The sequence below is a fragment of the Cyrtonyx montezumae genome, unplaced genomic scaffold (assembly GCF_038088225.1).
Source record: "Cyrtonyx montezumae isolate F1298 unplaced genomic scaffold, pur_monq_1.0 scaffold_12, whole genome shotgun sequence".
NCBI classification, from domain to species: domain Eukaryota; kingdom Metazoa; phylum Chordata; class Aves; order Galliformes; family Odontophoridae; genus Cyrtonyx; species Cyrtonyx montezumae.
Genome location: NW_027071848.1, coordinates 20,256,593 through 20,281,332, shown reverse-complemented (window position 1 = coordinate 20,281,332; position 24,740 = coordinate 20,256,593). Strand labels below are relative to the sequence as shown.

At 35.3% G+C, this 24,740-nt stretch overlaps 1 protein-coding gene across 1 annotated transcript in view; it reads right to left on the bottom strand.

Moving 5' to 3' along the window:
• NBEA (neurobeachin) overlaps window positions 1–24,740 on the bottom strand; it is a 479,458-nt gene that overhangs the window by 39,725 nt on the left and 414,993 nt on the right. The window contains exons 47-48 of the mRNA XM_065730203.1: window positions 19,722–19,874; window positions 10,470–10,637 (exon numbers count right to left, since the gene is read on the bottom strand). Of these exons, the coding sequence (XP_065586275.1) occupies window positions 10,470–10,637; window positions 19,722–19,874 (321 nt within the window). The remainder of the gene's footprint in view (window positions 1–10,469; window positions 10,638–19,721; window positions 19,875–24,740) is intronic.

Here is a 24,740-nt window from a genome sequence, read left to right as displayed (position 1 = left end):
ACATAAGCAAACCTGAAAATCTCTGTTCTTATTCTGCAGCCCTGTCTGGAAAGTGGAAGCGGTCATTTGGATCTCTATTCATCTCAACATTCAGTGCATCAAGCAAAGAAAAAAACAACAGTGTTATTTCTGAGGAAACTGGGAGAGTGAATATATCTGGAGGACCCTTGATTTTCAAGTGGTATAACAAAATGGCTCTTAATTCTGCTACCCAGGAAAGGTCACAGGAGCAGAAAGAGCCTGGCTGTGCTGGCACCTGTGTAGTTGCCAGAACAAAGGGAAGGACTATCTGGATTGGGAATAAAAACACAAGCACTGTAGATTTTTTAAGTGTGTTAGGGGGTAATTTTGAGTGGAGCCAAGGAAGTAGCATTGGACTACTTCCTGTGGTTTTCAGGGAGTCTGATGTCATCCGAATAGTGCTTTGCCTCTTCTGCATTTGCAAAATTTTACTGTATGCCATTAGAAGGGAGAATTTATTGGGGACCACATCAGGTTTAATACTATTTATTAGCTGCCCTTGCCTTTGGCTTTGTTTAAGACACACTGCATGGTTTTAATTGTCATTTTTAAGGAGTGCAGAGGCCCTTGAGCATAGGCATCCTATCATAAAAATGCAACAGTAATACCAGCAGGAGGTTTCATTAAAACTTTGAAATTTCATCCACTCTTTTCTAATTAATATTTTTTCTTGGTGTGGCTAAGAGCTTTAACAGTGCATTCTTACAGCTGGCTTTAGCTACATTCTTTTTTATATTAAAAGATGAACTATGAGCTTTAAAAATAAAAAAAAAAAACTTTATAAAATCTACAAAAAATGTGTGTAAAGATTCTGCATAAAAAGAAGTTTATTTGAGAAGGGAGTGATTTTTTAAAAAATAAAAATTCTTAAATTACTCTACATTGTCCTTTTTTTTTTCCTTTTCATTAACTGAATTTATACCTGTTTTAAGAGAATTCTTTTTCAATTTTTGCTGTCTTTTTTCACTGTAATTACATTTTGCTCCTTGATGTGGTCCACTATCTTAAGAAAGGCTCACACATTTTTGTTATAATCTTTCTTTCACATTTTATTAATTAGTATATGTTCATACCTTTTCTGTGAAGTTCTGACAAAATTTGCAATGTTAGATCTAAAAAAGAAGCATGAATATTTAGACCAGGGCTTAGTTTTTGGGATTTGGTCTGAACTACGTACAGCTGTCTTTGCCTGTAGGAAGTGTAATAGGGGTAGTAATCTATACACAAAAGATATGCTCAGCATATCTTTTAAACACATTTTTTCACCTACTGAATCACTTCAGCCTGTGTAAGTCATTAGAGGACCAAATATGAAATTTTCCAGACAGCAAGGCTTGAACAGTGAAAATCTCCAAAGACTTAAATTGCACGTCTTGAATAACGTACCAATTTTGGAAATGAATTCCTACATTCAATACTGTTAATTTATCAAAATTTAAAAACAAATGAAGATATGATGACTTAGGATGGAAGTTAATGTAATCGTAAGAGGCATGGACTGATGCAGAGGTACCAAAAAAATATTCAGGTTCTTATTATTCTCATGGCTACCTACACTAAAAGGACATGGCAAATCAAGATATACAGATAGAAAAGTCTAGGCTTTTCTACACAGCACATTTTCTAACAATGCATTGCCTATTTTATTTTGAAATTACTTATCCACTGAGGTCTCTACAGTTGTTCATATGAAATTTGTGCAGAATTACAGTCTGCAGGTCTTAGAAAACTTCTGGCATTAAGTCTGACTTTTCATTTCTGAACATGATCACGTAACTGTTAAGTTGATATCATATCAAATAATATCTCTGTCTCAGCTGGCATAAACAACTCTACATGTTTCTGCTTTTCTGCTGCTTTTCACCTTTCACTCTGCTATTTCCAGTTGAGCCCTGGTGATTCCACTCTTCTCTCATCACTGGGATGCTATTCTCTGAATTCTCTCAAATCTTTCTGGTAAACCTGAGTATAGAATAACATCACATTCAAAGGAAGTTCAACTATGAACGAGACCAAGGGTGTCTCATAGTGTCTGTTGGTATCCCATGTCAATTTGGCCATTAGTTGAAAGGAATTCAGGCATTGGAATGGGCTCCCAGGGGAGGTTGTGGAGTCACCATCCCTGGAGGCATTCAAGAAATATTTAGGTGTTGTATTAAGGGACATGGTTTAGTGGGTAAATATTAGTGGTAGGTGAACAGTTGTACTGGATGACCTTGGAGGTCATTCCCAACTTTGGTGATTCTATGATTCTATGAATTTATATGATCATAAGCAGGCAGTTTTTGAACTGTGGGATATCACAGTCTTTCAGTGGTGAAGTAAATAAATGAAGGTACACAATCAAGTCCAGAGAGCATAATTGTGGAAAATAAACATTACTAAATACCTAAGCTAGTGAGTAGTCTCTATTGCCAGAAAAACAAACAAACAAACAAACAAACAAAAAAGGATTACCTACATGTTTCAGAGAGTCTTTACACAGAACATGCACAACATATTTATATCTATTTATTTTAAGATTAAGAACATGCCCTGTAGGAAAATATGAAATAAAAGAAAGAAAACAGAAACAAACAACAGAAGAGGCCATCTGAAATCTTGCAGCAATAAAAGAGAAAAGGGTACTTAATCATTAAAGAATGCATTTTGGCTGTGGCTTTTTCCTTCTGGTTTATTATTGATATAAAACATGATCACTGAAGACTTTTTTAATGGTTGGAATGCAGAACAGACTCAGCAAGGCAAAGTATCTAATATACATATTTTATTCTTGCTTAGTGTTTTTTATCTCAAATTTGTGGAGAAAAAACAAACAAACAAACAACCTGTAAGGAACATGATGCTTTTTACCTTATGAATAATTACTGTGTGTACTGAACTTGATCATATAACTGTTAAGTTGATATCATGTCAAATAATATCTCTATGTCAGCTAGCATAAAGCTGGCTTCTCCCTCTGCTCTTGGTCTCACTTTTCACTCATCCTGCCTTCTTCTCACTCTAGGAAGGTACTCTGAGATTTGCAAAGCATGTATTTCTTACAGCAAATTCAGCGGTTATGATGTCTCAAAAAATCTGCCAGCTGTCAGTTTGTCCACTGCAGGACACAAGAAATATCTCAGAGAAGAGGAAAACCTTTAAAACTAAACACTGAAAGGAGACTGACAGAGAAGAAGGTACAAACTGAAAGGTGTCATACATAACACTCATGAAGCTTTGGTATATATTAGAACTTCAGTTTTGGAAATAGGTTCTACTGTTAAATTTAAAGTAAATGTTCTCAGTTATTTTGAGGATTTAGCTTATAAAGAAATAATTCTGTTTGGAGTATTTCCCAGCACACATTCTTCAAAACTTCACTTTCTTTTTGACATAAATTGAAAACAATAATATAGATATACTGTATACAGGCTTCAAAATTGCATTAAAGAGGCACATTATCAATATGTTTAAAACATTTAGAAAGCTCAGCTTTGCATCTTTCTAAGTGAATGACTAGATGCTTAGATTGAATATTATCTGTTCCAATAAACTTGTGTGTGTGAAATGCTTTGAATAATAGTTAATTTATGCTGAGGTAATGACAGTGTAATATAACTGAAATCTGTGCTAATAGGCAAAAGGAAGCCCCTTCAAGCTATTTCTCTTACAATCAGCAGCAATAATTTTCACCCTATCTGTTTTGCTCTCTGTCTTTCTACCATAAAATATTACTTTAGGTGTATGTTAAAATGCTTATTGCTAATTTTAAAGATAAATAATTGGTACCTGTCATCCATGTGGAGAAAAACAAAATAACCAAACAATAAAGAAGAAATGTTCATAAACAAGAGGTGTATTTTTCATTCTTCTGCAGTAAAAGAGATTGAAAATGGCTATGAAAATGACTATGGGCCATGTATTTTTTATACGGGTAAAACACTAAAACTGGTCTGGGTAAAACTACAGGATGTTCTGAATAAAAGTATACAGAAATAAGTAAGCTATATGAGAAATGGGCAGAAAATTATTCCAAATAATTCTCAGAGAAGTTTGAGACATCTCGTTAGTTATGAGTTATTCCAAAACTCACCCTTTTGTTTGTTTGAAGAATTAATTATCTGAAATATTATTTAAACTGGTTAGATGAAGTCAGCTAAATAAGTTGGTTATCTATAGTGCCTCAGTTTGAATGCTTGGTGCACAGTTTGCCTTATATGTTGTGTGAGGGTGCTTAATACTGTCTAGATCCTATGCCTTTTTGCACACCACTGTAGACCAAAAAACATCTATGTGCCACTATTTGTTTTAATTCTAGAAACTGCATTTTCTTGACAATCAAGTTTCTGAATTCCTATACAGCATGGACCTGGAATAGCCATGAACTCAGATTAGAAAAGATTCACCAAAATATTCAATGTTTTTCTATCTGATCATTTATAATGCATTCATACAAATGTGAATGCATATATATGCCTTTTTTTTCTAATGTATCTCTAGCCGGGGGTCACAAAGATGATAAAGGGTCTGGAGTACCTTCTGTGCAAGGCAAGGTGGAGTACTCTGGGTCTGTTACAGCTGGGAAAAAGAAGACCGAGAGGGCATCTTTTTAAGGTTTATAAATATCTAAATATTATTATTTATAATAAATATTATAATATTAGAGGGAGGCAAATGGATGAGGCCAGGCTTTTCTTGGTGGTGTGTAGTGATAAGGACTAGCAACAATGGCCTAAAACTTGAACATAGGAAACTCCATACAAACATGCATAAGAACTTCTTTACTGCAAGGATGATGGAGCAGACTGGAACAGACTACCGAGAGAGGTTGTGAAGTCTCCTTCTATGGAGATACTGAAGACCCATCTGGATGCCTACATGTTCTACCTATTGAAAGGAACCTGCTTTAGTTCCTTTCAATAGGAGTTGATGAACTCTTGAAGTCCCTTCCAACCCCTGTGATTCTGTGATATCCTGGTTATGTCATACAGAACAGATTCATAGATAAACAAAAGTATTATTAGCTAATCAAGGGAAAAATGTTTTATTGCAAAACATGTATTTGGAAATGCAGGGGATGTAGAGTTCTTCAGAAAACCCAATTAAAGCAAGCATTTCTCAGTGAAGAACAGAGCCCATATCATATAAGAAAATAATTTCATTCCAGGGATGATTTTTGTTTGAATGACTGGTTCTGCTCTACAGATTCCTTCAGTTCATTGAGAAAGAAGTAGATACTGAAATGGCTTGGTATCTCCTACTTACTTAATAGCTACCCATGTCCATGTCTAGCCAGTGCTGCTTCAAGAGAGGAAGCTAAGGCTGTTCCTTGTATGGAGGCAATTAAGCACAACCAAGTATAGGAGTGGCCAGCGCTGTGGGTACAATTCAATCAAGCAGATCCATAGGGGTGGTTTTGATATTCCTGTCACATCAAAGAAACAGTGGCTGGCAAAGAAAGATCTAACAAGTTACCAGTGAAGTAAGAATAAAATAGAATATCTCCAAGCGAAAGCAAGAACAAGCACACGGTCACAGGGGCTAGTGTTACATTGAAGTGTTATATAGTGCCATTAGTGCAGCGTGTTAATTTTTTCCTCATAAATTTCCCAGGTTCAGCCACCAGGGAAAGGCTTGCCTTCCCCCTCCCTTTGTTAAAGATATATCTATCTTGCTGAGTCTTGACAGCCCAATCATGTCAGCTCTCTGTAGTAGCAAAGAGTTTTTCAGCAAGGGGGGGAGAAAAGGAAGGAAAAAAAAAAAAAAAAGAAGTGAAAACTGATGTGATCTACTCTGCTTCCTGTGGACATATTTCACTATAGCAGATCCAGAGGGATGCTTTGTTATTCCTGTCAGATCAAAGATAGATATAACAGAAGAAAATATAATATGAAAAATAAAACCCAGAAATGAGGGTAACTGAAATGCATTGTAAGACTATTGCATGATTATGACTTTTCAATTTATTTAAATATCAATTCACTGCCAAAGAAATAAATATTGCATAGGCCATATGTTCTGTTAGCTGACATCATAACTGTACTCCTAGGACAGCGACTTACTGTCAAACACTGACGACTGTAATAATTTTTCAATTTTCTCAGGTATTTTAAGTTTCAGGAACAGGTTAAGAATAAATATCTGAGCCAAGTAAATTCCCACTGCCTCGTTTCCCTTTCTTGTGTTCAAGGAATATGTAGATGTGGTACTGAGTTACACAGTTTAGTGGGCAATGTTGGGTGTAGGTGTACAGTTGGACTAGATGAACCTAGAGTTCTTTTCAACCTTAATGATTTGATTGTTTGATTCCCAGCGTACTGGAGGGATGCAAGCTTCTGCTGAAGATGCAGCAGGCTGGCAGGATAGTCCCTATGCTGTGCAGCTTAGCTGCATTTGTAGCTCACATTGAAGAAGGTAAGAAGTTAACCTAAAGCATACTGCAAACAAATAGTTGTGTAAAATAATTTTTAACTTCATTTTTTCAATTTTTTCTAATCACAAACAGGTTGGATGTCTGAAGAAATAAAGAGTGATTGGAAATATTTTAAACAAAGTAATAGAAAGCATGAAATATTGTGAGATTATACTTACTATATGCTTTTCATGTAACATGGGATCGATCCCTGTATGCTACCTGAACAATATTTTGAGTTTGATGCATAATTTCAGCTCTTTTCTTGCATTTCCTTATGACAAGGATGACTATTCTGTTTCTTTTCAGCCACAACACTGTCATGCAGAAACAAGTTCCTAACTTGAAAAAACACAACTCTATTGATTTTTCATTGCTCAGATTTCCATGTTATCAAATGTTGGTATCAGTAAAAATCCCAACATACTGTCAGGTACTTCAACTTGGATAAGCAGCAATTGAGAGAAAAAAAAACAACACATAAGGGCCATCGTGGGAGGTAGGAGTCCTAAAAGCTATAGCTATTTGGGGAGAAGCCAGAGGAAAAATTATATTTTCTTAAAGAAATAATACAAAACCAGTAAAACCAATAATACAAACTACACTGCAGATGCTGTTCTTTATGCATTAGCATTCTGAGCATCAACTCTCTGAAGTCAATTGAATCTGTCCAGTGGAAAGGACTTGGATTATGCTGTAAACTAACAGTAAAGACAATTCCAAATAACATCTAATGTCCAATATAACTACTGTTTACATATTAAAAAGAGATACAGGCTTTGTACCAGAGATGTTCTGTCATGTTTCTCCACAGGAGAAGACTGTCATAGTAAAGTTCATTATCAATTACTGCTTTACAAGAACAAGATGAGTTAAGCTGTCATAATTTTCTCAGCTAGAGATCCTGTGCTGTCAAAGAATGTCAATTTTTAATCTGACAAAAGGAAGAAAATTATCTGTTATTCTGACCTCTAATTTCTTGACATTTTAATGCTGTAATTGCTGTGGTTAGTGCTGCAACCATGATTTCACCTGTCAAGCAAGAATGAATCAATATCCTTAAGCTGTTCTTCAAGTTTCAGCTTCCTCCTCACTGCTTTTACATTAAAAAGTAAAAATAAAATGTAAAAGGTTGTAATGAAAAAAATATATTTCACAACACATTTTTCTTCTTCCTTATTGCAACACAGAAACAATTTTGCATTGGGCAGAATAACTGAAGCTACCAGAACTGACAAAACAAGGGAATTTTCCAAATTAGGATCATAAAATAACTAAGCAACAAAATTCTTCATATGTTCTGTGAAGAATTTATGTCACAATTTTCTTTTCGATCACATTTTCTTTTTTTTTTTTCCAGTGGTATCAGAAAATTACAGAGTTGTTTGAAAAATCAAAATCAGTATGTTTAAATGAAATTAGTTTATTTTACCCAATAAGTGCGGATCTTAACTTCCCAAAGAGCTTTTAGAGGGACAGACATGAGATTTTAGAGACTTCAGTAACACAAAGTTTAAATCTATTCCACCATTCTGATTTCAGCACAGGAAAATAGCAAAGGATATATGGGTTTAGTGTTAAATATTAGAGAGGCCTTCCAGGGTTCCTGCATGCACTTGAGAAAGATGTAGCTGTTGTCAGGAATAAGCTATACCATCACTGGCTACATTTTCATTCCGATCAAATGGAGACTGAAGTAACTTCTTTGCCATTCTGCAGTGCCTGTGCTTAAGAAAAGGGTGAAAGTGAAAAGGATAGTGGGGAATATGAGTAGGTCACTGGGATCTGCCTTTTTAAATGATGCCCTTCAATCAGCTCAGACCTCAGTGTGACTTTATTTGGAGTCTCATCTCACTGGAAAGTATCTGCAGGGCCTCAGCTCCAAATGCAGTTAGTTACAGGCACAGTTTGAAGATGCTACTGCCCTAACTGTGGTCATTGGTCTGATAATAGCTGCTGCCAATCAATGTGCATTTATTTGCTTATTTCACTGTCATTTATTGAGTACATTCACCATCTTTGTGCCAGTGCAAGGAAATGTTCCCATTTATTTAGAAAATAAAAATCAAATAAACTTTTATGCTGAGATAGGAATTTTCTCAGATAACTCCACAGCTCCATTAATTTTAAATTGCAGTGTTTCCATGTTAAGGCACCAGACACCACCACCTGCCATTATAAAATGCATTTAAATAATTTTTATCATTACTATCTAGTAATATCTAGTAAAAACAAGAATAATATAAGAAAAAAACATGTCACTACAATAATATACAGAGAGCATATGTACTTGCAAAATAAACATGACATCTGCTAGATCATCAATATCTCATATGCTTATTATTGGACAGAGAATGTCTCCTTTTATAAACAGATTTATTTTTTCTAGATATTGTCTTCTCACTACTGGCATTGGTATTTTCTTTACTAATCTTGTGGCAATAAGGACGAAGTTGTGTTTTCAGCTGTTTACATGGCGTAAATAAAAGCTTAAGAAGAGGTTTATGCACCATTGACTGAGGGGGCATGGGTTAGATGTACAAGTGAGTGAACAAAAACATTTCCATGAATTTCTTGAAATTTCTGATGACAAGTTATGCATGTAAGCAGAGCCACAGGAGAGCTGAAGAGCCTCATCATGTCATAAGATGTTAAATAAGGTGCACAGACAGACAGATAGACCTCAATCCTACAAGCTGCCCTGTGGGAGCAGATCTTTAAAGTCAAGACATCAGAGTCTGCCCATGCTAATCAGGACCTTAAGCCATGCTAATCCCATGCTTGACACCTGTTTTATGCTTTAAAAACCAATGCTCCTTTGTTTTTGCAGTTTTGTACTTTTTTGGCTCTACTCGCGATCAAAGTTTTAAACACAGAAGACAAATTTGTACACATTAGGATGAAATATTTTATATCAGTGCAATTTTGTCTGATCGTAAAACCAAGTGTATAAAATATAAGCTTTGCAGTGCATGAGGTCAGAATTCAGATACAGCAACATACAAAACAGAATCCTTTTTTCAGTTCCGCTCCTCAAAAAGCGCCAAATATAGAAAGATGCAACTCACTTCTAGAAAGTAACATGACAAAGCCCAGCATTTCACTGAATTCAATTGCTTTCTATAACATACTTCCCTCTGAAATCTGTAGATTTGAGAGCAATTCCAAGATGTAAAAACAAACAAACAATCAAACAATAACACATCGCCTGGCAATGTATAAATTATTACTATTTTGCATACAGCAGATGGTAACTATCTGGGGGAATGGAAGATTGTGTGTACAGCTTCATCACAGCAGTACTCATCTAGCAGCTGTTGCTTCTTCACACTTCCCACCTAATTTCAATTGTCTTATCCAACGAATGGATGATATTTGAGAAATAATGATTCAAATTTACAGTCTTACTAAAACAAATACAGTTACTGGAAGGAAACATAGATCAGTGTAACTAGTACATTTTTCCTTAAAAGTTACTGATTAAGACATTTCAGATGTGCACTCTATATTCATAAATATACTACACACATATATATAAATGCTTATATGCACAATTGCAAACATTTTCCACATTAGCAACATTTTGTTTAAGATTTATATGATTAACACAAAGGTAATCTGAACCATTTCTGCTGTCCATCCAGTAAGCATTTTCATATCCATTAATGCATTGTTTCCTACATTATCTGGTTAAAAAAAATCCTGTGACTGTGATAAAATTGTTTTTTTTTTTTTTTCTTTAGCTCAGTTCCAGTAAGAGAACTTACTAAAAGTAAGCTAATTATAAAAAGTTTCAGAATATAAATTATAGAATATACATTATGTTATAATTTTCCATATCACAAGTGGCTATAAAATATCAGTATATTAGTAAGTCCAAGCAAATGAAATACCTTGGGACATCTGTTTTATGGCTAGCTAGTTAATTCTTGCTTCTGAAGGGCACAAATTCTGAATCATACCCTACAATTTTTGGCAGCAGTGAAAGATGGAAAAAGTACCATTTCTTATGAGATGACAGCAGTCTTTAGAATGAAGTAGTATAAACACCTACCTCCCTGAGGACAGGATCAGTGATACTGTCCAGGTTCACAGAGCCTTCGTATGTTAGGTAGTGGAAAACATTAAGTGCACGCACTGCTTCTGGTCCCCGTTGCTTGTAGCCAAATATAAGGTCAATCCACTGATGAAGCTGACATGACACAAATTCGCTTTCCAGGGCCTGCAAGTGAAGTTCAGAGTAAAGTAAAGTACATTCCATCTTGCACATTCCATCTTGGCATCTTCTATTAACTGAAGAATCCTAATAGGTATCATTACATTTCTTGTTCAGGCTCATTCAATTCAGTTGAAATATTAAAAAACAGAATTATATTGGGGAAAAAACCAACTAAAATGATATTTTTCTTTCATTCAACTTTGTGTTTTTCTTTTCAGCTACTGCGTTTCTCCTACCTGCAAGGGTTTAATAATCAACTTTTGGGCTTGTCAAAAAGTTAGATAATTTGTCAATAGGAACTGATTAAAGTGAGAAAAAAAATCATAAACCCAATATTCCTCCACGTTATTCCAACTAGTTCTATTTAGCCTTAAATCTAGCAGGAAAACTTGAAGATTACAAAGCTGTATTGAAAAAATCAGGTTCTGAACTCTGTGTGATTTTTCACCAATTTCTAACAGGAAAAGATCCTTTTTCACATTCATTTCTGACATGAGATTGACTCACCAGGGAAAAGACAGGACATAACTAGTTTAGAAATGTCTTCAAGGATTGTTACCCCATTGTTTAGCATACAGAAAGGGACTAACAGTAGACAGAGGGAATGATGGCAACATTATTGAGCATTATATAACTACTATGCTTCTACTAAACTTTATAAAAAATGCAATTTATTATGTAAACATCTAAGTCAAGCTTACTGTCATTCAACTGCATGCAGGCAGAGCCGACAGCAATCTGTCAGTTATTTGATGTTCTCTAATACTTTTAACTTTCAAAGATTATGTCTTATTGGTGTTTGTTGTTTACTTGTTTTGTGTTGATTTTTTTCCCTTGAGTAATCCTAATTCCTCCGTTCACCCAGTCATTACCCCATGCCTTATGTGGGACTTCTGCTGGCATGATGGAAAACCAGACCCTTCTCCGACAAAATCAGTGAACTCTATTTCAGAGGAAAATGGATGGGAAGGCTTAGGCTTCACAGATGAGATGGAGCTCAGTTTTCAAGGGCTGAAGTTTGGGATTCTACAAGAAGCTACAAACAAATGCTGCAGATAACTGTATAAAAATGTGTTACTCCCTTCCTAAAATCAGAGGCCATCACATGCAAATTGTGCCTAATATTATTAAAATACATTAATACTGTTTAACACTAAATATTATGAAACTACTTAATTTAACATGTATCTCTAAATTAATTAGAAATGTCAGATACATAATTATATTATCTTGCACGCATGCATGATGATACAGTCAGTAACTGCATGATCTTGAATAATCATTTTCATAGATATACTTTATTCAGCATAAAGGAAAAAATTAAGCATGCTACAGTGATAATAAACAAATCATTTCATAACTTATAAGGTCAATTTTTAATGTTCCCTTGTATGCAAGAAAATTTAGAACAGAATTTTAGGCCTGCTATCTTTCCAGCAACCATCTCTGAACAACTTACAGTGAGCAGGTCAACCGCTCTCTTTCTCCTCCAAACTGCATTTTATAAGGTTGGTTTGCAGCCACATCTATCAATTTTTTATTAAAGAATAGATAATGACATGAAAAGTTAGGTGTTTGCTGTGTTCAGAAATAGCATTTTTATTTCTAGAGTATGCAGAAAATCTCAGAAAAATGATGGAAATTTGAGATAGAAACAGACTATTTAAAGGTTGGACAGTACATCTGGAAAAAAACAAAACAAAACCAAAAACAAAAAAACACCTTGGGTCAAATCAGCATATTTCACCCATTATGTTCTAAAACATCCTCTCCCCTATGGTAGTAGAATTGAATGCTTATGTTATGTTTCCCTGAGGCAGTTTCAACTTGCATGACCAGCCTCTGCTCAGCAGCTTGTCATTCCAGAGAAGGTCTCAGTGACCCTGGCAGGTTTGAAGAACTTCTATTTCACATGGATGAACTGCTCTTTAATAACTTACTACACAAATGAGCTACTTTTCCATGGCAGCATGTCCCGTCCCCTGTCTGCAATGCTTTAAGCAGATTTATTGTACTATCTTTAGAGGTCTAATGCTTCTTTAAAGGTCTGTATGCTTAAATGGGAAATATGTAAGAGATGAATCTAGTTATGTGGAGCAATACTTTTCTCAATTCCACACAAAAGCGGAACCCCAATCAATGGGATACTGCCAGGGAGACTGTGAGGGTGCTGGTGTTGCAAGGACAATACCTGCCAGGTGCTGTGTGGTGGACGACTGCTTTGGCAGGGATTTTGGCAGAGGCATCAGCAGAATCTGCTCCCTAATTTGTTCTAATGCACAGGCTGCCCACTTCCACATAAGTCCCTCCTGAAAATTTATGAGTGCGTCACTGTCAGCTGGACATGGTTTGGTTTCTCATGAATATGCAATGCTCAGTAGGGAATAGGGTGAGAGAATTTTCTGTGTAAATATAATTTGTAGATACAGGAGTAACAATACGCAGAAAAGGACAAATATTTCTTTAAGGTAAGTAAGTAATGCCCATACAGAAGACAGTATTCAAAAAGATTGTAACTTTAAATATAATGGAGGCTTTAATAATAATTTTCACCTATATAATTATCTGTCCCATTGGACACCAGGTTGAATGTGAGCCAGTAATGTGTCCTTGCTGCTAAGAAGGCTAATGGTATTCCTGGCTGCATTAGGCAAAGTATCACCAGCAGATGGAGAGAGGTGATCCTTCTACCCAGTGTTGGTGAGGCCATGTCTGGAATGCTGGGTCCAGTTCTGGACCCCCCAGTATGAGAGACATGGATATACTGGAGAGAGTCCAATAAAGGGCCACAGATATGCTGAAGAGAATGGAGACTCTTCCTTATGAGAGAAGGCTGAGAGAGAGATAGAACTGTTCAGCTTGAAGGCTGAGGTGTATCTTCTCGATGTCCATAAACACCCAAAAAAGGGGGTTTCCAGGCTCCAGTTACGCCCAGTGCCAGGAACAGAGGCCATGGGCACAAACTGGAGCACAGGACACTGTAGAACAATTGTGCTGAGCAGGTGATGGAGCACTGGCACAGGCTGCCAAGAGGCTGAAGAGTCTCCTCTTTGGGGATCTTCCAAAGCAGCCTAGATATGACCCTGGGAAACCTGCTCTAGGTGTCCCTGCTGGAACAGAAGCTGAAAATGATGGCATCCGGATGCCCTTGCAAATTCAGCCATCTTGGAACGCTTTCAGGTAGTCCTGTATGGAGCTAGGAGTTGGATTTGATGATCCTTGTGGGTCTGTTCCAAATCAAGATATTCCGTAATTCCATGATACTGTGTGATTCTGTGATCCTGTGTTGTATGTATTACTTCTATATATTACATAGAAGTAAATTTTTTATAAGTATATAGTATATATATAAATAATGGTACAGCATTATTTATGTCTTTTTAAGAGATTCAGTTAAACAGAAATGAGGTAATATCCAGCTTGTTTTCCATTACAATTAATAATAAAGAAATCTGTAGTGAGAGAAAGATAAATATTTTGAAGTAAAGGAATCATGTTTGTATGCGTGCATATGTGCACATGTTCCACAGGCTGAAAATCAGACCTTAACTGTTGTGAAATATAAATAGAAATCAGTAAGTTGATCCTTACTTATAAACTATATGAGATTAATATTAGCCAAGTTACTGCAGAGTAGAATCGAGTTCTAATATCTATTTCCAATTTTCAGTCTGGGTAAATGTAAGAATTGCATACATCACACGTCAATAAGATTTTTAACTAGAATGTCTGAACATCTATGCTTTCCGTAAGTATTCTGATTTAAGAAACCTAGGTAACTGCGCTTACAGTGAATTTTTTTTCCTCTTAAATTCTCAGCTTTCTGAAGGATGAAGATAGCATACTCATCCTAATTTGGAGTAAAAAATATGTTTTATGTTTTATGGAGTAAAAAATATGTTTTATTCCAGTAGCAGGCATTGATTTTCATTTTAATGCAAAATACATGCTATGTAAAGTATCAGGAGTTCTAAGTTTAGAAAATATGTTATTCCAACACCTTTCTAATGTATAGGCATTTTGCATTAGTCAGTTATTTTTGTCTGGAGAATAGAAAAGCTCTTAACATACAAATCATCTCAGCTTAATATTTCACTTCCTCTTTAGCAATTCTTGAATTGTTTAAGGGGATAAACACTGACTCAAACTCTGTTTAAGCAAAGTAATCTTTTAATAAAAGTGAAACAAGCATATTGTACATTTTTGGGTTATTCCAGGGATGTTCGCACAGGAACTGCTCTTTTATGTGAGCAGCTTCAATATGTAAATAGATTCTTCAGTGATATAGAAAGCCTCCAAAAAAAAAAAAAAAAAAGAAAAAAGAAAGAAAGAAAGAAAGAAAAAAGAAAAAAAAGACCAAAAAATCACTGTCATTTCCCAGTTAGAATGAAACACCTGTGAGCTGAATGAGTTTAATTGTTTTAAGAAAAAACCTTGGCAAGGCACAAAAATCAAACTTGCTTCCACTGATTAAATAATACAAAATCATAATATAAAATGTTACGTGCTGCCTATCTGCTAAGAATGGAATGCCAACTGCTGCTGAGCAGTGAGCAAAAAAGATAAATCTCCCTGATCCCCGCAGCACAGAGATTTCATAATAGATGTATCTAATGACCACAGAAAAAGCTTTTTAATTATGAAATACTATGCATGCTTTTGAATAGCCAGAGAACTGTACAAAAATGCGATTGGCAGCAGAAGAGTTTAAATAAATCACTTCAAAGACAGAAGGAAAATTCAATCTTAGTAACAGCTATGTAATAGGAACAAAATATGTATAACAAAAACAGGGCACCATTCAGGTTTTCAAAAAATATAATTTGTACTGAACGCATTTTACTCAACACTGTAATTTGCAATTTAATATGTGTCTAAGCCATAATGAAAATATCATTATAATTAACTTTGAATTACACAATATTGCATCTTTTGTTTCCAAATTAAAGACTGGTTATTTCAAAAGCTGTGCTTCAGTGTTTAGCAGTGGTGTTTCCTGCCTTGATTTAACATGCTTGACTTACTGACTGAATATGCTCTATTTCTGGCTCTCAGGACTGCTCGAAATCTGTGGGGATTGAGAGACTGAGCAGGACTACAGATGCACATCTGTGGAAGGTTTTTATGCGTGGGTTTTTTTTCCTGGTAAACTGGGAGATTATGATTGATGAGCCTAGCATTAGGGTAATGTTATCAGGGACACTTTCTGCCTCCGTCCTTTGTGCCATCACCGAGGTCAGACCATAATCATGTTAGCATTGAACATAGTGCTTTATTAATGTTTCATGAGTAAGTCCATAGTAATCAGTATAGCTTTGTATGGATAAATAAAACTGCTGCAACAATCTTTGATGTATACACTGAGTCTTTAGAATCTGCTGTAATAGATCTTAAAATAACAGGACTGAATGCCTTTTCCAGTGTTTATAAGTCTAATTTTCTAAAGTTTAAAGGAATCTTGTTTGCTGGGAAATCATTTTCAATTCCATTTCTGCATTTGGTTAGAAATATGAAACATCTGACCAAACTATCAAATGAAACACCCTAAACTCGCCAGCCCTGTATTAATTTGAACAGAATTTTAGTAAGTCTTGCTAACTGATTGGTTAAATTCTTTTTATATCACTATGTCTATGTGGTGTTTGCTACATGCTTCTCTGCTTGCCCTGTTAAGCCTCAGGATGAAATGATGAGATTCTTGCTGTTATTAAAAGAAAATATTTACCATTGTAAGTGGGCAAGTAGGCTTTATATTTGTATTTACTTCCACACAAAATTACACATAATATATGTGTGAAAGCTGGTAGCAAGCAAGCAAAAAAAAAGTATGATCAGATGAAAATATTGACAGCCAGAAAAAAATAAGTTCCCACTCTATGTGACACAGTACTACATTAGTACCTAGTCAGTGAAACAGAATGACTACCATTGACTTCACTAGACAAGGGATCAGGATACCTTTTACTTGAAATATTCTCCAGTTTTCTGTGGCCTTCCTGTAAGTCTGCTATTGGCTTGCTTTGCTAACCTCATGCAGAAATCCCAGACTTGCATAAGCTTGCTGTGTTTTACACGTTAGCACCATACCGGGGCTACTTTTTTTCTGGAGGTGGATTCTTGTGTAACAGCCAGAGCTTGGCCTGGGGATGACCTAACTGAATAATACATCTGCTGACCAGCTCACAACATGTCTCTGACATTAGGTAGGGAATGTCAAACTTTCCGATTCTATTTGTTCTCTGCTTTGACCTGTCTGCTTTCAGAGACCAAAATGAAAGCATAGTGTCTGTTTGCTCTGTGAGCTAATAAAACTGTGTGAAGGTTTTCCTGAATAAATATTGTTTGTTTTATCTTTCAAAACATAATTCTGTGACTTCTTTCTATGCCTACTTTACACACTTTCATGAAAGTAGTTATCCTACTCTAGCTACTTGCTACTTTATTTACTTTATTTACTTTGTTTCACAAAAAATTATGTACCTATAACACAATTTTAACATCCTGAAGTTGCCTCTAGCCTCTGAACTGCTCCCAAATGCAAATACTTCCTTTGTCTTCTAGTCACCCAGAAGTGAATCTAATATTCCAGGTGCAGTCTCAAAAGGACCATAGGTAGGTACAACAGTATACATCTGCTGTGATGCTACAACTCTCCATAAATGGCATCCAAATACATTGGTGCTATATAGAATTATGGAGTTATATCCAATCTAATTGCTGCTCATTATCACCCTTCCCTTGCTACTGTTCTCCTTCAGTGCTATTTTTGTTCCCAGACTTCTGCTTCCTATTGAATATCTTCAGTTCTTTCCTTCTAAGGTGATTTTCAGTGTGTTTTCTGCATCAAATTTAAATAAATCTATGCATATTTCTCCTGTTTCCTAAGCTATTCCCAACTTACTTTTCATTATTCACTTTATTATAATTTGCAAACTTCATCAGGCTGCTTACTTCAAGACAGAATGTATCTACGTAGAACTGAACTTCAGCTACTGATACTGCTCCTGCTAAAAGTAGATGCTGGGAAGAGGGAAAGTGATGCAGAAAATGCCTTTGGGTAGAACTGTACATTAACAGCACAGTGCTCACATGAGGGATCAGGCATAGAAGGCAGAATAAGAACACAATACAAAAGTGAGATCGATTATGTTTTTAGAAATTGGCAAAGTACTCTATTAGTTTAAGCAGATACTCTTAACACCATCTCATCCAGTTTATGGCAATCTGAGCATACATACTTTCGGAAGCAGTCATTAGTTCTATTACAGCTTAATATTTAAAAGCATCTCCAGCATTTATTTATTTTTTTTTACTGACAGAATAGCCATGAAGGGGAACAGTCTTGTACTTTAAATACATGTAATCAGCTGTTTTCTTCAACAACTACTAACATCTCACTACAAAATTTTCTATAGAGAGCTCCTGTGCTATTTTCTAGAAAGCAGACAAACAGAAGTTGAAGATTTTCTTCAAGTTATCTCTTAGCACATAAAGCTCTGTATCCTCACATTAATCCTCTCATATTTAAGGAAAGATGAAAAAAAACCAATCTAGGACACAAAAAGGAGCATTCTTTATAAAAATTTCACCAAAGGGAATCATCAGTATACATCTCTCATTTTATTCCCCAATAGATGACAGCTTGTTTACCCTTTGCCACTAAGGTACTGAGCTTCTGTTCTTACAGATGTCAAAACCAAATTGTTGATCAACTTCAGTAAGATTACTCCTGGTTCCAGTCAGATTTCACTACATCCACAATCTAAAAAAAGGGCTCTGTACAGTGACATGAACACCCTATAGATGCTCACCTGCGTCTACATGTGTCGCACTTGAGAATGCTAATGGAGGGTAGTGATCCTTTCAGTACATCCCCTTTTTTGTGTGGTAAAATTGCATTTGAATTTATTGCTAGCAGCTGTGACAATTGCTTGTTTTTAGAAAACATGTTACATTATATGCAGCTCTAAGTGAAAGCGGCCAAGAATACAAACAGAAAAGTTGTTCAGTTTTGTCCTGCCAATTATGGACTACTCTCTGGAACACATTTCTCATGCTTTGTTTAGTGCATTTCGTATCTGAAGCAATGAGGTTGCCATCACTTCCTTAGGAGACTTCTATACATATGTCAAATCATTTATTGCTCCACACAGGCACTTCTAAATCATAGGAATAAGTTTGTTTTTATAATATTCCTCTATTCCTTTGAACTTCATACAGTTATATTTCCATCAGCCCCTTAAGAACAATTTTCTTTAAATACACATTTCTTGAAATTAAATTGCCAAACTGATCATAAGAAAAATAACATTGCTAGACATAGAGTGTTACAACAAAAACACTGTAGGGAATAATGCAAAAGCTGAATGGCTTTGCAACTGTATGGGGACCCATAGCTTCAAAGACTGTTTCAGTAACATAGACAAGACAGATTTTAAGAAAGATCCATTTCCAAAAAATCAGCATAAATTGAACTATTGTTATATCAGAATATACCCTTACTGTTTTCCTTAACATGGATGTAAGCACCCATTTTAATTCCATCATTAACAGAGATCATTATTTGTAAAATTAAAGCAAGAAAAAACAACAACAAAATACTGCTATAGATCAGTGTTTTTCATGCTTAAATCCTGTGGACTTCTTGATGATTTACATCAGATCATTTATTTCAAAAAAGTCTACAGAAACTGCAATTACTGGCTAATGCTCATACTTCTGCACTTCCTGTTCATCTCCGAATGGGAAGTACAAAGCTTGAGAAAGGAATGTAACATTTCTTGCAACACACCAGCATTTACAACAACTTTTGATTTTTTCACTTAAAAGGTGGTAAAGAGGAACAGACTTAAATTTTTCAGGCTGTCCTGCATTATGCAACTTGTGTTCATCTAATGCCTTCTCATGAACAAATAACTGAATTTTGTTGAAAAATATCATTTCTTTCAAATAACAAAGAATGCAAAATTTCCTTCACTTTCTATTTCATTTATTTAAATTTAATTCTAAAGAGTTGAAAAAGCAGCAGCAGGTTAGCTTGCTAAAACATAGAAGTCCTCACTCAGGCTAAATTAAAGTGCTACTTACCATCCTGTTGATACGGACAAAGTCTTCAGGCTTCTTAGCCCAAGGTGGGAGCTCAATATCATTCACAACAACTTCGTCTTCTCTGATTCCTAGATTATAGCCATTACTGTTGACAAACATCTCTGGTAGATAGTAAAACTCTGGAATTAATTCCTAGGAGGGAGAAAGCACACAATAAGACCACATTATACAGAGATTCTGTATGGTGCTACTGGAATCAGGTGCTATTGCTGTATCCATGAAGCCTCTCTTGTTTCACTTCTGTTTCTGTGGATATATTGAAGACTTTTTAAAATCTGTTTTCTTGTATTTGCATTCAAATGCATCTATACAATGACATATTTATTCTTCTTTTCAATCATATGTGTTCTGATGAAAAGCACAAATTTAGAAAAGCACTACATATCGTTGAAGGAGTCCTTTTCAGAATAACACATACTAGAAACTATATGGTGACTTTTCAGTACTATAAATGAGGTCGAGTTTTTACAAATTGGTTATCTACATAAGGGAGTAGAATTTAGGGTGAATGAACATTTCTATTGCAAGAAAAACTCAAAATGCATAAAGAGAAAAATGTCAATAGAACATATGTTCTTAAAAAATAAATATATATTTAATCTGAGCAAGTTCAGTGTAGCTAAGATGATCTTCAATGCATTAATATCTTATAAGCTAGAGACAGAATTTTCTCCTAATTTCCAGATAGCTAAATAGAAATGCATTTTGATGTAAAATAAAAACCATCTCCATATGTTGCTATCTATTATTTTAGCAGAAAGTATTGAAGTGCAATAAAAATAAGCTATAAAGCCTACCACCTCCTTTCTAATATCAAGGTATGGATTAAATTCACTAAATTTCCTTGTTAAAAGCATTATGGTATTCAGTTGTGTAACATGATCAAAACTGATGTCACAGCACCTGAAACCTGAACCTCTTTGTGGTCCTTTCAAGACTGCAGACATGCAGAGCGTAAAAAAATCACTGCAGACACTAACTTACCCAATTAAATCTGACCTATATCTCCATAGAGAACTGAGCAGTTAAAACACAGACGTCCCCTTCAAGATTATCATTAAATACATATATATATGAATGTTTATGTTACAATTTAAAGTATTTTGTCTTCTTTCCGTCATTTTAATGCACTTAAAGCAGTTATTTAGAGGTCTGTTTTAATGGAGCCCTAAGAAGGAACAGACCTCTCAGATGGAGAAAAGTAGACACATATCTCTAGATTCCAATGAACAATTACTAATTTTAGACAAAGAACTGGCCAGAAGATGACATGGCCTACAGTACAAATCACTAACTGACTGTTAAGACCACTGTCTCAAAGACCAGCCAAATTCAAGAGGACATAAGAATGCTGAAATATTGCTGGTTCAAAGTTATATGAAAGTCAATATTCAAATGAAACAGAGTTTAGTGAAAGAAAAAAACAGTATAATACTAAACTAAAGTATATTTGTATTTTGCATAGAAGGTTTGAATCACATACTACTATTGTTTAATAATTTATTATTTAATGCAATATGGTTATGTACCAATCCATATTTCAAACAGCAAGCATGTTTATGATTCTATCAAAGACTTCTAAACAAAATTTTGTTTCTTCAGCTTAACACATCCCAGGATCTAACTGTGAAATTTCACATGTAGCATACCTGTAAGATTTGTGTTACTCAGAGACACATCCAGTGTTTAACTGAATTCTAACCTTCTGACTTCAATGGTATCTTGAAACAAAGGGATTTAAGTCAATGATTTTTTTTTATGGTATTTCCATTTACAAATTTTATCTTTGTTGCTATTTCAGTGTAATTTAGTGTTCCCTTGTCTGGTATAGCAGAAAACATAAACAGGAATAGAATAAATAGAAAGCGTGTGGTTAACTTTCTTTGTAAGATTTATTATATTGTATATGTTTAGCCTGACCTGTCTTATTCCTGTGCTATGGAAACTAACCAGTGCCAGACTTCTAAATTGCACTGAAACAGCCCCCTCTAGAACGCTAATCATTTCAGTTACACATGTCCCTTTTATTCATTTCAGTCAGTGTAGTCAAACTAGACACAGCATTTCAGAAATTTAATAAAATGACTCCTATAGTCTCTCTTCCCTGTTATTTTTATTGCAGCCTACAATCATGTTTACTTACATGAATACTACTTAGCATAAATTAAATATTTACAGAAATGCAAACAATAGCACATATGACCTTTCCCAGTTACGTATTTCCTATACTTTCAATTTACCAGGTTTTTTTTGTATCATTTGATATACTATGCCTCTTAAATTTTGTTGTCTCCACTACACCACTAACATAACCATAACTCTTAAAAATAACTCAGGTAAATCCATCTCCTTTTCTCTTTCAGATAATGGCAGAATATATACCAAAATGTAGGCCCATTGCAAAGGAAAAAAAAAAAAAGAGCAATTGGTATCCCATAATTTGTCAGTCTTGGAAAAAATCTTCAAAATCTGCCTTCAGCTATTCAGAAGCATGGAAATACAGCTAGCCTAGAGCCATGTGATAGGAAGGATCATTTGTTTCCAGATACCTATTATGCATGTATTTCCACTTTGCTTCGCAGAAAATAAAAAAGCTGTCTCTTCTACCTACTGCTGATGGCAGGGGCTTGGTGAGGATGAGAGGCAAATACTCCCTGTCCCAGAGCCCCTGAGCATGCCTTGTTGAGGGCAGCAAAGGTTGGGGGGAGCAGGAGAGCTGCTGGGAAGGCTGGGACGGCAGTCATGACCAGACAGCAGGGAATCTCAGCAGGGACAGAAAGATGACAACTAGGGCCCAGGGAGAATTGCGCTAACCAAGAAGCCACTGAAAGCTGGAAGAATGAACAAAGAAATGAAAGGATAACTCTAGTAAAGCATAGGCTTATTTTCAAAACCTATTTGTATTTTTCTCAGCCAGAGGCTCTTTTCTCTGTTTCAGAACTGGGTCTGCTTCAGTTCATTTTCTAATAAAGCACACCGGTAGACACAGACAGCTCTTAGGGTGTTTTCCTGGAAAGGACAGGAAGAAATATCTCAAACACTGTTACTCTTTGCTGGTTGCACTTGAAGAGGTGCCCAGACTCTCTCCTCAGATTAAACAGATGATTGTCTTCCCTGCTGTATCAGAATTTGACTACTTCCCTCAGCTGACTCCAGTATTTTCCATGTAAGCAAGTTTTACACAAGGCCTGGCCAAAATCTTTCATTACACTGTCTAAGACCATTTACCCTTGTCCTATACACCAATCTACCGTGGATATGGAGAACAAATTACTCATTGGTCTTTGCACAGTTTATTAAATTTGGAAGATTCTTTTGCCATGTTCACGCCATTTCAGTGCTTAAAAATCAGTACAAATGACTATGATCTTTCCTTATGTATTGTTACTTAGCTTAAGCTTCATTTACAGATTTGTAAGAGAATCTTCTTACCTCCCCAAACTATTCATTACAAGTAATTACCAAATTATTCCTAAACAGTGCATAATTTATTCTTACATGTACTTATGTCAAATACTCATCACACAGAAGCCAAACTCAGTGGTCTGCTATTTTTATTCCTTTTTATACAGAGTGAAATTTGTTGTATTACATCAGTTCTTATACCATTGCCATTCTTTGGAAGGGTCATTTTTAAACTCACCCTTATATAGAATTTAGCAGAGGAAAATGTATTTCAGTGATAGTAGGTACACCAGCAGATGGGACATAGAGGACCTTCTGACTCCAACTCCCATTCTGCTCTCCACTTGACTTGTTTGGTAAGAGGAGCCTCAAAAGTCCTATTTCACCACTAGTGTAACAAGTGGTAAAACGTCAGTGTAAACCTAGGTCTGTGCAAAGGCATGCTTGTGTGAAGCTACCATGATTTTGAGAAAGTTGTTCTGGTTTTCTGTTAAGTTTCTATATCAAGATGAAAACTTACATGAAAGACAAGTCTCAAAATATTGTCTTCCTAAACTACAAACCTTGAGTCAGCCACTGTAAAACAGGTCATAAAAGGAAAACATCATGAATAACGATGTAAAAAAGCTTTCCCGGAAGTTATATTAGTTTTCAGGCATAAAATGAGGGAAATAAGACATAGAGGACCAATACTGAAAAAAAAAGCCTGGTATTTTTGAAATATTCATACACAATTCAGAAATTTACATGCATGTTGTTATTTTACAACATTCATCTGATATATAACGTTGCATTAACTGATAGAATTCAGTAAATTTTATTTCTTTCTCTGCAATTGCCAAAACATATCAAAAGATCTGAATAAATTTTTTAGAGTACATGAGCTGTCATGGGTAATTTCTTACCACAATAAATATCTAGAGTTCAAAGAGTTAATAAAAATAGGGATTCTAGTGATCTAAATCCATTTGCAGTAATTTCTGTCTAGTTGTCCTTGACATTTCACAAGCTGGTAACCTCCTCTGCTCCCCTTTCATTCACACTTCTAATAAGACAGGTTAGCCTTCTATCATTTAATAGTCACCACCTTTCAAACTGCCCAATAAGCTTGGCTTTTTTTAGATGAAGAGTGATGCAGTAAAGCTACTGAGGGGTGTAAAAAAAGGCAAAATTAATATTATAACAGGCATTTCTTGTCTGTAAATGCGATCTCTAGTTTATTTTAATAGCTATACTAAAACCCCAAGGTATAGTTAACAGTATTATATGCCTTGTGTCTTCACATAAGAAAACATCCCCAAATGCGTGTTCTAATTTACAAGCTTGTGACAAATCCAAGCTGCTGAGAAATTAAACTTTAAAAATATGTCTTTGAGTGATAGAGGACCACTATTAACACTATAATAATTGTATACCATTGCATCAAATCTGATGTTTCTGTTTAATATGTTTTGTTAAGTGTATATCATTTTATGGCTTCCCAATGAAATCAAACCTAACCCAGACGTTTTCACTTTTCTAAAATAATTCACTTCAAGGTTTTAAAGCTGCCCTTTCTTTTTCTTTCTTTCTTTTCCTCCCAAAAGGTTGATC